This window comes from Hyla sarda, chromosome 10, assembly GCF_029499605.1.
Source record: "Hyla sarda isolate aHylSar1 chromosome 10, aHylSar1.hap1, whole genome shotgun sequence".
Lineage (NCBI taxonomy): Eukaryota > Metazoa > Chordata > Amphibia > Anura > Hylidae > Hyla > Hyla sarda.
Genome location: NC_079198.1, coordinates 34,474,337 through 34,489,605, shown reverse-complemented (window position 1 = coordinate 34,489,605; position 15,269 = coordinate 34,474,337). Strand labels below are relative to the sequence as shown.

At 41.2% G+C, this 15,269-nt stretch overlaps 1 protein-coding gene across 1 annotated transcript in view; it reads left to right on the top strand.

Annotated features, from left to right (window-relative positions):
* Positions 1–15,269, top strand: part of TECTA (tectorin alpha) — a 271,389-nt gene that overhangs the window by 231,721 nt on the left and 24,399 nt on the right. Inside the window, exons 22-24 of the mRNA XM_056544773.1 lie at positions 6,679–6,841; positions 11,056–11,143; positions 14,879–14,995. Coding sequence (XP_056400748.1) covers positions 6,679–6,841; positions 11,056–11,143; positions 14,879–14,995 — 368 coding nt within the window. The remainder of the gene's footprint in view (positions 1–6,678; positions 6,842–11,055; positions 11,144–14,878; positions 14,996–15,269) is intronic.

Genomic DNA, 15,269 nt, shown 5'->3' with positions numbered 1-15,269 from the left:
ACAGGGTACATTCACACGGCCGGTTTACAGTGGGTTTCTTTCAAGGAAACTTACTGTGAACCCCTGCCTGTGTGAATGTACCCTGAAAACACTACACTACACTAACAAATGATAAAAAGTAAAACACTACATATACACCCCCCTTACACGTCGGGGGAAAAAACCTGCACTTTAGTGAAAATTTTTTTTTTCATTTACACATCCGAATGTAACGAAAAGTCGTCAAACACCTGTGGGGTGTTAAGGCTCACCGGACTCCTTGTTACGTGCCTTGAGGGGTGTAGTTTCCAAAATAGTATGCCATGTGTTGTTTTTTTTTTTTTACTGTTTTGGCACCATAGGGGCTTCCTAAATGTGACATGCCCCCAAAAACCAATTCAGCAAAATTCACTCTACAAAATCCCATTATCGCTCCTTCCCTTCTGAGCCCTCTACTGCGCCCGCCGAACACTTGACATACACATATGAGGTATTTCCATACTCGAGAGAAATTGGGTTAAAAATTTTGGGTGGCTTTTTCTCCTATTACCCCTTGTAAAAATTCAAAAAAATGCGAGTGTAAAAAATGAAGATTTAGAATTTTCTCCTTCACTTTGCTGCTATTCCTGTGAAACACCTAATGGGTTAACAAACTTAATGAATGTCATTTTGAATACTTTGAGGGGTGCAGTTTTTATAATGGGGTAATTTATGGGGTATTTCTAATATGAAGGCCCTTCAAATCCACTTCAAAACTGAACTGGTCCCTGAAAAATTCCGATTTTGAAAATTTTGTGAAAAATTGGAAAATTGCTTCTGAACTTTTAAGCCCTCTGGTGTCTTCCAAAAGTAAAAACATGTCAACTTTATGATGCAAACATAAAGTAGACATATTTATGAACATTTATCAACGGGTTTAGTCAGGTTTTCTTTACTATAATTGTCGCAAAATTGTCGCAACTGCGACTACACGATTTTTTGTGCGACATTTTGACTGGAAACCGAGAAAAGCAAGTTTTCCAAAAATTAACTATGTAGTAATAATTTTAAAATGGACTATGGGTAGTCAGGTATTTATTAACTGCGACAGTCGCAACTGCGCAAAAAAAAGTCGCAACAGCGTTAAAAATTGACTAAATTTACTCCAGCTCAAACATGGAGTAGAAAAAGCTACTACCAAAGTAAAAAAGTAAAAATTGCTTACGTGAAAGAAAATTATCAACAGGCTGAAACCAGTTGATAAATACGTCACACATAAGCAAAACAAAAGTAAGGAAAAAACTACTAAAAAAAAGAATACATAAGCAAACATTGATAAATGTCCCTCATAGTATTTGTAAATCAATATATAATTTATTTGGAATGTCTGTTTTCCTTACAAGCAGAGAGCTTCAAAGTTAGAAAAATGCAAAATTTTCAATTTTTTCATAAAATTTTGGAATTTTTCACCAAGAAATGATGCAAGTATCGACAAAAATTTACCACTAACATAAAGTAGAATATGTCACGAAAAAATAATCTCGGAATCAGAATGAAATGTAAAAGCATCCCAGAGTTATTAATGCTTAAAGTGACAGTGGTCAGAATTGCAAAAAATTTTCCCGTCCTTAGGGTTATAATGGGCTCTGTCCCCAAAGAGTTAAGGGGTTAAAGGGGTACTCCGGTGAAAACCTTTTTTCTTTTAAATCAACTGGTGGCAGAAAGTTAAACATATTTGTAAATTACTTCTATTAAAAAATCTTAATCCTTCCAGTACTTATTAGCTGCTGAATGCTACAGAGGAAATTCCTTTCTTTTTGGAACACTGATGACATCACGAGCACAGTGCTCTCTGCTGACATCTCTGTCCATTTTAGCAACCATGCATAGCAGGTGTATGCTAAGGGCAGCATGGTGGCTCAGTGGTTAGCACTGCTGTCTTGCAGTGCTGGGGACTAGGGTTCAAATCCCACTAAGGACAACAATAAATAAAGCATTATTATTATTATAATAATTTCAGCAGAGAGAACTGTGCTCGTGATGTCATCAGAGAGCATTCCAAAAAGAAAATAATTTCCTCTGTAGTATTCAGCAGCATATAAGTACAGGAAGGATTAAGATTTTTTAATAGAAGTAATTTACAAATATGTTTAACTTTCTGCCACCTGTTGATTTAAAAGAAAAAAGGTTTTCACCGGAGTACCCCTTTAACCCTTTAAGGACCCAGCCAATTTTCACTGTAGGACACGGCCATTTTTTGCACAACTGACCACTGTCACTTTAAGCATTGATAACTCTGGAATGCTTTTACCTTTCATTCTGATTCCGAGATTGTTTTTTCGTGACATATTCTACTTTACGTTAGTGGTAAAATGTTGTCGATACTTGCATCGTTTCTTGGTGAAAAATTCCAAAATTTGATGAAAAAATTGAAAATTTAGCATTTTTTTTAACTTTGAAGCTCTCTGCTTTGAAGCTCTCTGCGGGCGCAGTAGAGGGCTCAGAAGGGAAGGAGCGACAATGGGATTTTCGAGAGTGAGTTTTTCTGAAATGGTTTTTGTGGGGCATGTCGCATTTATGAAGCCCCTATGGTGCCAGAACAGCAAAAAAAAACACATTACATACTATTTTAGAAACTACACCCCTCAAGGAACACATTAAGGGGTACAGTGAGCCTTAAAATCTCACAGGTGTTTGACGACTTTTTGCTAAAGTCGGATGTGTAAATGAAAAAAAAAATTTCACAAAATTTCTGGTTTTCCCCCACATTTTATATTTTTACAAGGGGTAATAGGAGAAAATGACCCCCAAAATTTGTAACCCCATTTCTTCTGAGTATGGAAATACCCAATGTGTGGACATCAAGTGATCTGCTGGCACACTACAATGCTCAAGAGAAGGAGCGCCATTGAGCTTTTGAAGACAGAATTTGGTTGGAATAGAAGTTGGGGGCCATGTGCGTTTACAAAGCCCCCCCCCCCCCCCCCCGTGGTGCCAGAACAGTGGATCCCCCCCCCCACGTGACCCCATTTTGGAAACTACACCACCCACAGAATTTCATAAGGGGTGCAGTGAGTATTTACACCCCACTGGCGTTTGACAGATCTTTGGAACACTGGGCTGTGCAAATGAAAAATTTAATTTTTCATTTTCACGGACCACTGTTCCAAAAACCTGTCAGACACCTGTGGGGCGTAAATGCTCACTGTACCCCTTATTACATTACGTGAGGGGTGTAGTTTCCAAAATTGGGTCATATGTGGGGGGTTCCATTGTTCTGGCTCTATGGGGGCTTTATAAACACATGTAGCCTTCAATTCCGGACAAATTTTATCTTCAAAATCCCAATGGTGCTCCTTCTCTTCTGAGCATTGTAGTTCGCCCGCCGAGCACTTTACATCCACATATGGGGTATGCTCTTACTCAGAAGAAATGGGGTTACAAATTTTGGGGGGCTTTTTTCCTATGTTTCCTTGTGAAAATTAAAAATTTTGGGTAACACCAGCATTTTTGTGAAAAATTATTTTTTTCATTTTTCCATCCAAATTCGTCAAACACCTGTGGGGTGTAAAGGCTCACTATACCCCTTATTACTTTCCGTTAGGGGTGTAGCTTCCAAAATGGGATCACATGTGGGTATTTATTTTTTTGCGTTTATGTCAGAACCGCTGTAAAATCAGCCACCCCTGTGCAAATCACCAATGTGGGCCTCAAATGTACATAGTGCGCTCTCACTCTTGAGCCTTGTTATGCGCCCGCAGAGCATTTTACGCCCACATATGGGGTATTTCTGTACTCAGGAGAAATTGCGTTACAAATTTTGGGGGGCTTTTTTTCCTTTTAACACTTGTGAAAATAAAAAGTAAAGACAACACCAGCATGTAATTTTTTTTTACACTGACAGGCTGGTGTAGCCCCCAACTTTTCCTTTTCATAAGGGGTAAAAGGAGAAAAATCCCCCCAAAATTTGTAACGCAATTTCTCCCGATTACGGACATACCCCATATATGGCCCTAAACTGTTTCCTTGAAATACGACAGGGCTCTGAAGTGAGAGCGCCATGCGCATTTGAGGACTAAATTAGGGATTGCATAGGGGTGGACATAAGGGTATTCTACGCCAGTGATTCCCAAACAGGGTGTCTCCAGCTGTTGCTAAACTCCCAGCATGCCTGGACAGTCAGTGGCTGTCCGGAAATGCTGGGAGTTGTTGTTTTGCAACAGCTGGAGGCTCCGTTTTGGAAACACTGCCGTACAATACATTTTTCATTTTTATTGGGGGGACAGTGTAAGGGGGTGTATATGTAGTGTTTTACCCTTCATTATGTGTTAATGTAGCGTAGTGTTTTTAGGGTACAGTCACACTGGCGGGTTACAGTGAGCTTCCCGCTAGAAATTTGCGCTGCGGCGAAAAGTTTGCCGCAGCTCATACTTGAAGCAGGAAACTTACTGTAAACCAGCCCGTGTGAATGTACCCTGTATGTTCACATGGGGGGGGGGGGGAACCTCCAGCTGTTTCAAAACTAAAACTCCCAGCATGTACTGACAGACCGTGCATGCTGGGAGTTGTAGTTTTGCAACAGCTGGAGGCACACTGGTTGGAAAACCTTCAGTTAGGTTCTGTTACCTAACTCAGTATTTTCCAACCAGTGTGCCTATAGCTGTTGCAAAACTACAACTCCCAGCATGTACTGATCGCCGAAGGGCATGCTGGGAGATCTAGTTATGCAACAGCTGGAGGGATCGCAACTACAACTCCCAGCATGCCGAGACAGCTGTTTCGGCATGCTGGGATATGCAGTTTTGCAACATCTGGAGGGCTACAGATAGAGACCACTGCACTGTGATCTCCAAACTGTGGACCTCCAGATGTTGCAAAACTACAAATTCCAGCATGCACAGACAGCAAACAGCTATGTGGGCATGCTGGGAGTTGTAGTTCTGCAAGATCTAGAGTGCTACAGTATAGAGATCCCTGTACAGTGGTCTCTAAACTGTAGACCTCCAGCTGTTGCAAAACTGCATCTCCCACCATGCCCAGCAGCTGTCTGGGCATGCTGGGAGTTGTAGTTTTGCAACATCTGGAGGGCTACAGTCTCAGACTGTAGCCCTCTAGATGTTGCTAGGCAACTTACCGGCTTCCGTCGGATCCAGGGAGCCGTCCTCTTCTGCTGCACGACATCGCCGCCCGCGCTGATCACCGCCGCCGATCCCGCAGCTTCCACCGACGGGTAAGTGGATCTTCGGTCCCCGTCATTTCCCTGTCTTAGACAACCGCGATCCCCCTTCTATTCCGGGTCACCGGGTCACCATAGACCCGAATGACCCGGAATCGGCGCAAATCGCAAGTGTGAATTCACTTGCGATTTGCGCCGATCGCCAACATGGGGGGGTCTGATGACCGATATCAGCAGTCACCCCGGCCCGATCCCTGCCCGGCGCGTGGCGGGGACCGAAATTCCCACGGGCGTACAGGTACGCCCTTGGCTCTTAAGACCCAGGTACAGAAGGCGTATCCATACGCCCTAGGTCCTGTACGGGTTAAGCAGTTAAACTGTGGCTTCTAGAAAAGCTATCTCCAATATATGGCACTAGACTGCAAGTTCTTTTCCCTTTGGAAATTCCATGCTCCATAAGATTCTGTGCAGTGGTGCAACTCGATAAGCCTTTTCTACAGCTGCATTAATGAAAAAAACATTGCTGCAAATACTGCCTGTGTTGGTAATTGGTTAAGTTGGTTAAGTATCTATATTGTGCAAGGCACCATTTAAACTTGCATTTAAGATGCCAAGAGTTAACACATGCACTATATTACATGACCCTAGCATTTTACTTGATGAGTCATCTTGATTTTCTCATGTCAGTCATCATAGTTTTTAAATTGTGAACTCACAGCAAAGTAAAATATGAATAAGTCGCACTCACCCGAGCTTTCTCCAAATCCAGTAAGATCTTTATTCCAAAGTAGTACAGTAACAAAAGGAAAATTATTCCAAGGCGGGGAGCGAGGGCAGCCACTCTCAGACATGGGCACACCACTGAAGGCAACTAGTTTCACGTCACCTGCGGACAATTATTCCGGCCAAGGTGCAGAGAGTCACTTTGGATTAGTAGATTAAATGCTACAGGTCCTCTGGGATGAAATGAAAGGCAAGATCTTCCACCTTTTCTCTGAGTCACTGTATCTTACTGTATGTGGTTTTAAATTTGTATCTATTTGTTTTTATATATGGTGATAGTATGCACATTGTTGTTTGTGTTCCTATGGCTACCGCAGGCTGTGTATATAAACATACTCACCACATAAGGTAGGCGTACACCTTGGCCGGAAGAAGCGTCCACAGGTGATGTGAAACTAGTTGCCTTCAGTGGTTTGCCCTGCGTCTCACTCTTGCTCCCCACCTTGGAATAATTTTCCTTTTGTTACTGCACTACTTTGGAATATAGATCTTACTGGGATTTGAAGAAAGCTCGGGTGAGTGTGACTTATTCATTTTTCACTTCGCTGTGAGTTCACACTGATTGCTTCATTTGATCTGCACCTATGAGCATATCCCGAACAGCAAAAACCAATGAATTAGTTAACTGGGAGTAGTGTCTACATAGCAGTGCCTGATTAGCCGTTTGCTACTACTCTATTGTGTCTTTTTTTAAATTGTGTTCTTCTTTTTTATTTCCATATTTTATATGAGACTGTTAAATTCATATTTTTATTAAACAGGTGTCCAAATATCAAAGACAACACCATTGGAATAGAAGAGAATGGGATTTCTTTAACTTGTCGCTTTCATGTTACAGTTTTTAAGTTCATAGGAGACTATGATGAAGTTCATCTCCACTGTGCTGTGTCTTTGTGCGACTCAGAAAAATACTCTTGTAAAATTGTAAGTGCAAAGCTTCCACTAATATATTACTGTTAACAGAATATCTCCTGTTTAAATCAAAGCTGACTGAATGGACAAACATATAATATATGGTCACATTGAAGGGGGTCTCCAGAGTGGAGACTCCCTTTAACTAGTTTGAGTGAGGTCCTGAAGCACTGTCTGAACACTGAACATTTGAATATCCAATAATGCTATCTTCTTAAATTTTTATAGTTAACCTAGAATGAACCTTACATTAGTTAATTTTATGAAATTAGGGCATATGAGACCCTTCTGATTATTTTGTTTATTAAACATTTATAATAATGTTTTTTACAATGCATTTTAAGGTGTATCCTAAGAAAATTGTTTACAAGTTATGGATGCTTATTACAAGTTATGTTTATTAGATTTGTGGGTAAAGAATGTTGATCCGGGAATTTTTTTCCTTATATATTTGGAGTCAGGAAAGAATTTTTCCTGTTATGGGGCAATTGGCATGAGCCACATAAGGATTATTTGCCTTCCTCTAGATCACAACTTTAGAGACAAAGCAGAGATATAGATAGAATTTGATGGACTTATGCCCAAATCAATGTTGAGAAAAGGGGCTGGAAGAAGTTAGCTCCATTCAGCACAGCTTCTGTCCACTTGAATGGGCAAAAAAATATAGATGTAGCATGTACTGTTGATGCACACTTTTTAGAGCAGTATAAATGGTCCTGCTTATCCTACTAGGAATAGGCTGCTTTTATGGAAAATAGTGGGGATCCCACAATTTTATTTTTAATTATTTATTCATTAGTATTTTATTAGTATTATAAATAGTATTATTTATTCATTAGTATTTTATTAGTATTATTTAAAAAAAATGTGGGGGTTCAACATATTTTCCATATCCAGACAGATACAAAACCATGTAGTGCTATGGAAGAAAAAGTAAAGCTTCTCATGGGAGAGAACTTCTCATCTGACAGATTCTGAAATGTCTGCTCACTATCTTATGTTGAGTCTATGACACAACAACACATTAAAGGGGTACTCCACTGGGGAAAAAAAATTATATCAACTGTCTCCAGTAAGTTAAACAGATTTGTAAATTACTTCTATTATAAAATCTTAATTCTTCTACTACTTATCAGCTGCTGTATACTACAGATGAAGTTGAGTTGTTCTTTTCTGTCTGACCACAGTGCTCTCTGCTGACACCTCTGTCCATGTCAAGAACTGTCCAGAGTAGGAGCAAATCCCCATAGCAAACCACTCCTGCTCCGGACAGTTCCTGACATGGATAGAGGTGTCAGCAGAGAGCACTGCGGTCAACTTCCTCTGGAGCATACAGCAGCTGATAAGTACTGGAAGGATTAAGATTTTTTTAATAAAATAAATTTCCAAATCTGTTTAACGTTCGGGCACAAGTTGAGTGTCAACTGTTGTTAAAAATAACATATTACCAGCCAACGTAGATCAAGCAAATTAATAGGAAAATTTTCAGGTATGTGGTGCAATCCAGTAAATAAGATATTGAACTTTCACAGTTTATATTGTTCCCAAAACACAACGCGTTTTAAAGCTAATACCGTATTTATCGGAGTATAACACGCATTTTTTAGGCAAAACTTTTTTGCCTAAAGTCAGCGTGTTATACGCCGATAAACTTAAAAAATGCGCAGAAGCCGCTGCAATTCAATGATTTAAAGCGGGCGCTTTAAATCAATGAACTGCAGCAGCTTTTGCTGAGCTAGAGACCTGCCGTCGCTGCCGGCTTCTCTGCCCCTGCCTATCCTGGGGTCCAGAGACCGCCACCGCCGCCACTGCCCCATTGCCTCCCCCATCCCCGGTCTTATAATTATGGTACCTGTTCCCGGGGTCCGCACTGCTTCTGGCTCCGGCGGTGTCCTGCGTTGTTGCTATGCGCTGCACTGTGCAATGACGAGTGACGTCTTCAACGCGACGTCACCGTCAGTGGCCCGGCGCACAGTGACAGCTAAGGACGCCTCCGGAGCCAGAAGCAGCGTGGACCCCGGGAACAGGTAATTATAAAACCGGGGATGGGGGAGGTAATGGGACAGCGGAAGCGGCAGTCTCTGGATAGCCAGGGGGAGAGAAGCGTTCGCAGCAGGACTCTAGAGGGGAGAGACAGAGGTCTCTGACCCCGCAAAAGCGGCTGCTATCAGGGTATACACATGCAAACACATGCACCCTCATTTTACCAAGGATATTTGGGTAAAAAACTTTTTTTTACCCAAATATCCTTGGAAAAATGAGGGTGCCTGTTATAGGCCGGTGCGTGGTATACCCTGATATATATACGGTACTTGCCCCTTTCTCACACATACCGAACTAGATTAAAAACTGAATGTACCATTGATGGAAAGATACAATTCTTTTCAATCATAAAGACATAAAACATATCAATAAAATATGATAATACATAATTAAAACATTTTTGATGTAATACAGCTGTAATGGAGTTAAACACTGTTTTACTGAAAAATTTTTTTATTGCATATAATCCTATTTTATACATATATTTTATGCATTATTGTGAAGCATTTTGTTTATTCCCGTAATTATACGTTCTCGTTATTATCTAGTACAGTTTGTGTTTTTTTTTGCATATTTGATCAAGTGTTTTTTCATACGATACGTGATGCCATTATCTCTTTATAGTTCTATTAAAAGGCTTCCACTGGTAAGCCAAAAATCAGTAAGAAAAAAAAGACACACAACTTTTTCTGTTCTTAATCTATTGCTCCCCAATTTATCACAGATCATTCTTCAGATTATTATTGATCCAACGTAGTCCTGGTCTTCTTCCTGTGAAAAAATAATAATAGTAAAGCTGATCGGTGGGGGTCGTCTGCTTTGGCCCCCACAAATCACCTTGGTTCTAGTATAACGGAGTTGGATGTGGATCCTCTAACCTGTGTGGCTGATGACTCGGACCGTATCAGGGAACGGAATCTAAGGTGCCGCTGGTCTTCACCAGACCCTTCCACAAGGCTTGCTGCGGCAGGCGACACCCAGGTCACTACCCCCGACATGGCTCGACCACACAGGTAGCTGAGCAAGGCGAGGTACCAAAAGATAAGGCAGTAGCATAGTCAAACGTAGCAGAGGGTCAAGGCAGGCTGCAAAGGTGCGGAGTCTAATCTCATAGCGGAAGGTCTGGAAACACAGGTAAGGCTAACAGGTTATAAGGGTCGCTTAATCTCAGGCTACGGGCACTGAAGATCCGGCAGGGAAGTGTGGGAGGTGCAGGGACTTATAATGTGGTGTCAGGTACAAACACTAATTATGGGCGCACTGGCCCCTTAAATTTCAGAGCTCCGGCTCACGCGCACCCCAGGAGACTGGGACGCGCGTGCTGGAGCTGAGACACAGAGGCAGCGGAGCGAGGTGAATGACTGGCTGGGATGCGCATGCCAGCCCCGTCGCCAGACAGGGACACCGGGACACTGCGCTCACAGCCAGAGCTTGCAGCCGGAGCGCAGAGTGTAACACCTAGCAGTTGGATCCCCACTGATCATGAGAACTGAGGTGATCAGTAGGAGTATTAATGGATCGGAGATAACATGCAGAGATGGGAATGTGAATGGGGGTAGGTTGTCCCTAGAATAGAATAACCTCCATCCATAGAATAGGCGATAACATGCTGATTGATGAGTTCAACTGCTGGCACCCACACTGATCTGCAGAACAGGAACAATATTGTCCCTAGTACTGTTAAAGTAGAGCAGCACACCTCCCTGACATTACCGAATCCTGATACAATAATGGGACAATCACGTCTTTGACTATGAGGCTTCAAAAAGTAGCTCATGGAAATAAATTGCTTATTTAGGGGATATGGAAAAAATAAGCTGAACATTGGGGGGGGCGATCGCTGGCACCCCTACCAGTATGCAGAATGGGAAAATATTGTCCCCGTTACCGTCAAAGTGGTACTTCATGATCAATGAGATCTGACCGCAGTTAACTGGTGCCATAACTATATACAATGATTGCCAAAAAGCTGCTCAGTGGGGGTAATGGGTGGCGACAACCCACCAATCATTGATTCATCATCAATTATAATGTCCCAGAAAACCCTTTTAAGTTTGAAGCATATTGATTCTAGTAATAAATCCTTTCTTTCATTTTTCAGCAACTGGAGTGGAATGTATTAATATAATTTCTAATGTAATCTAAATTTAAAAAAAAACATTAATTTAATTTAATTTTGGCAGAACTGTCCACAGAATTCCAGAAGTGCCAATGATCATGTGCAAGATTCCAAGGAGCAAATAATTTCTGTTGGTCCTATAAGGAGAAAACGTTAGTATTTTCATAATTTCATTCGTGCTGGGTTATCCAGGAAAAAAACTTTTTTTTTATATATCAACTGGCTCCAGAAAGTTAAACAGATTTGTAAATTACTTCTATTAAAAAAATCTTAATCCTTTCAGTACTTATGAGCTTCTGAAGTTGAGTTGTTCTATCTAAGTGCTCTCTGATTACACGTGTCTCGGGAACCGCCCAGTTTAGAAGAAAATCCCCATAGCAAACCTCTTTCCCGAGACACGTGTCATTAGAGAGCACTTAGACAGAAAAGAACAACTCAACTTCAGAAGCGTCATAAGTACTGAAAGGATTAAGATTTTTTAATAGAAGTAATGTACAAATCTGTTTAACTTTCTGGAGCCAGTTGATGCTATTGTGAGGGATCTGGGTGTAAATTATGTTTGATAAATTCCACATAAGCAAATGGCCTCTTATACAAATATATTCATTAGCAGAGTAATGGAGACAAAACATAAGACTTATGTTTCAGCATTGCTTGTTACAAGAAAATTCATTATGAGAAAAGGACTGTTACAATCCTGAAATGTGCTGCTTTATACACAAAAACTGTTTGTAGCTCAAACATCATTGTCACATTATTGCATAGCTCTGCACTTAATTAAAATATCAATACAAATTTGACATTCATTTTCTTTCTAACCTCTTAAGGACCAAGGCCATTTTCACCTTAAGTACCAGGCCAATTTTATTTTTGCGTTTTCGTTTTCTCCTCCTCGCCTTCTAAAATCCATAACTCTTTTATATATCCATCTACAGACCCATACAAGGGCTTGTTTTTTGCGTGACAAATTGTAGTTTGTAATGAAACCTCTCATTTTACCATAAAATGTACGGCGAACCCCAAAAAATAATTTTAGGGAGGAAATTTAAATGAAAACCAAAATTTTGCACATTTTGGAGGGGTTCGTTTTCACACTGTACAATTTACGGTAAAAATGATATGTGTTCTTTATTCTGTGGGTCAATATGATTAAAATGATACCTATGGCTAGATACTTTTATATTTTTGTACCGCTTAAATAAAATCTAAACTTTTTGTACAAAATCAGTAATCCAAAATCTGACCACCTATAACTGACCACTATTTTGACCACCTATGACTTTTTCATTTTTCCGTATATAGGGCGGTATGAGGGCTCATTTTTTGATCCGTCATCTGTAATTTTTTTAGATACCACCTTTGCATATATTAAACTTTTAGATCATTTTTTATAAAAAAAAATTTAAATAAAATGTGACAAAAAAGCACATTTTTTTTTATTTTTTAACGTTTACGCCATTCACCGTACGGGATCATTAACATTATATTTTGATAGTTTGATGTATAGGACACAGCACTGCTCAGTATTATTGGTCATCTTCTGCTCTGGTCTGCTCGATCTCAGACCAGAGCAGAAGACCCCGGGAAACGGCCGGAGTCAGACGAGGGGACCTCCAGCTGCCATGCTGGATGATTGGATCAGCGCGGCAGCGCTGCGGGCGGTCCGATCATCCATTCAAAGTACCGCAATGCCGCAGATGCCATGATCTGTATTGATCATGGCATCTGAGGGGTTAATGGCAGACATCCACGCGATCGTGGATGTCGGCCATAACAGGCGAGTCCCCGGCTGGTGCTAGCTCCGATGCTCGCGGCCATACACAGGACGTAAATGTACCAAATCAGGACGTACATTTACGTCTGTGGTCGTTAAGGGGTTAAAGGGGTACTCCAGTGGAAAAAATTTTAACTTTCTGGTTCCAGAAAGTTACACAGTTTTGTAAATGACTTCTATTACAAAATCATAATCCTTCCAGTGCTTATCAGCTGCTGTATGTTCCACAGGAAGTTCTTTTCTTTTTGAATTTCCTTTCTGTCTGACCACAGTGCTCTCTGCTGACACCCCTGTCCATTTCAGAAACTGCCCAGAGCAGGAGAAAATCCCCATTGCAAACCTAACCTGCTCTGGACAGTTCCTAAGAAATGGACAGAGGTGTAAGCACAGAACATTGTGGTAAGACAGAAAGGAAATTCAAAATGAAAATAACTTCCTATGGAACATACAGCAGCTGATAAGTACTGGAAGGATTAAGATTTTTTTAACTGTTTAACTTTCTGGCACCAGTTGATATATAAAAAAAGTACCCCCTTTAAGCCCTAAATTATGTGCTAAATAATAACATTTTGGCTGCCTATAGTTGTCACTAGAAAAAGCTGTGACTACTCTGCAGAGAATAAATTAAGTTTGACTTGGCCAACCCAAAAACATTGATTATAAAAAGCCTATAGTGCCCCGATCAAATTCCTTTTTACAGTTTCTTGACAAGTCCTTCCGCTCCTGAGATACATGGGTTTATGGTTTGCCCATTCAGGAAATCAGTCAGATGGGTGTGAACTTAATTTAAAAAATGGCAGTGAATATCAGGTGATGGGCAGGTTTATGCAGTTTGGGGTGTGTATGTTGTACATTGAGGGGCGTGTTGCCTAATACAAACCCCCTGACTGCGTAATCCCACCCATCATCTGATATTCACTCCCATTATTAACATTAAAGGGGTACTCCGCCCCTAGACATCTTATCCTCTATCCAAAGGATAGGGGATAAGATGTCAGATCGCCGGGGTCCCGCTGCTGGGGACCCCGGGATCGCTGCTGCAGCACCCCGCTATCATTACTGCGCAGAGCGAGATCGCTCTGCGCGTAATGACGGGCAATACAGGGGCCGGAGCATCGTTACATCACGGCTCCACCCCTCATGACGTTACGGCCCGCCCCCATCAATACAAGTCTATGGGAGGGGGCGTGGCGGTCGTCACGCTTCCTGCCATAGACTTGCATTAACGGGACGGACTGTGATGTCATGAGGGGCGGAGCCATGTCGTCACGCTGCTCCGGCCCCTGTATCGCCCGTCATTACGCACAGAGCGGACTCGCTCTGTGCAGTAATGATGGCAGGGTGCCGCAGCAGCGATCCCCGGGGTCCCCAGCAGCGGGATCGCGGCGATCTAACATCTTATCCCCTATCCTTTGGATAGGGGATAAGATGCCAGGGGCAGAGTACCCCTTTAAGTTCATGCCCATCTGACTGATTCTATGAACTGTCAGACAAACCATAAACTCTCATATCGGGAACGTGAGAATATATCAAGAAGTTGTTAAAAAAAAAGTGTGTGGTCAGGGCACCCCAAGCTATTTAATGATAATGCAATCACATTTTTTTGTGTTGACCACATGTCCTCTTTGAAGTGCCCCTGTTTAAAAAAAAAAATTTTGACATGTCACAGAGATATGTGAAAAGTTTTGTTAGGTTGGGTCTGGGTGTTTAGGTGTTCAGACCCCCAAAGATCATGAGAACAATACAGGAGAAGTGTGCGCCCCAGTGTTACTCTCCAGCTCACTGCTCTACCCAGCTCCCTACAGGAGACAGATTTTAAAGTAAATCTATGCAGTGGGTCACTTCTACCTCGTTCTAATGATTGTCTTACTGCCATGATCACCACTTAAAGTAGATTTCAAATTGCATTAGACAAACAGATAGAATGAACACATCTTTATGGATGTCTAATTATTAACTTGTATTACTGATTAACAATGTTTCTACACTGTTCTATACTCCAGTGGAGTTTACAAACAAAATTTGCTACTTTATGGATATTCCCAAACAGTGTGTAAGGAAACCTATGATAACACTGTAAATAATTAACATCAAAACTCTTATTACCGCTTAGGTTTGGACTGGTGTGAGGAAAACGGAGGGTGTGAGCAAATCTGTACAAGCAGACTAGATGGACCAATTTGTAGTTGCGTAACTGGGACCCTTCAGGAAGATGGAAGAAGTTGTCGAGGTAAGGCTGAGCATTTCTAAATATGAAATTAACAATTTACCCATTGCTTTTAATGTAGTAATTAACCCCTTAAGGACCAGGTTTTTTTTTCCGTTTTTGCACTTAAATTTTTTCCTCCTTACATTTAAAAAAGCATAACTCTTTCAATTTTGCACCTATAAATCCATATGATGGCCTTTTTTTGCACCACCAATTCTACTTTGTAATGACATCAGTCATTTTACCGGAAAATCTATGGCGAAATGGAAAAAAAAAAATCATTGTGAGACAAAAT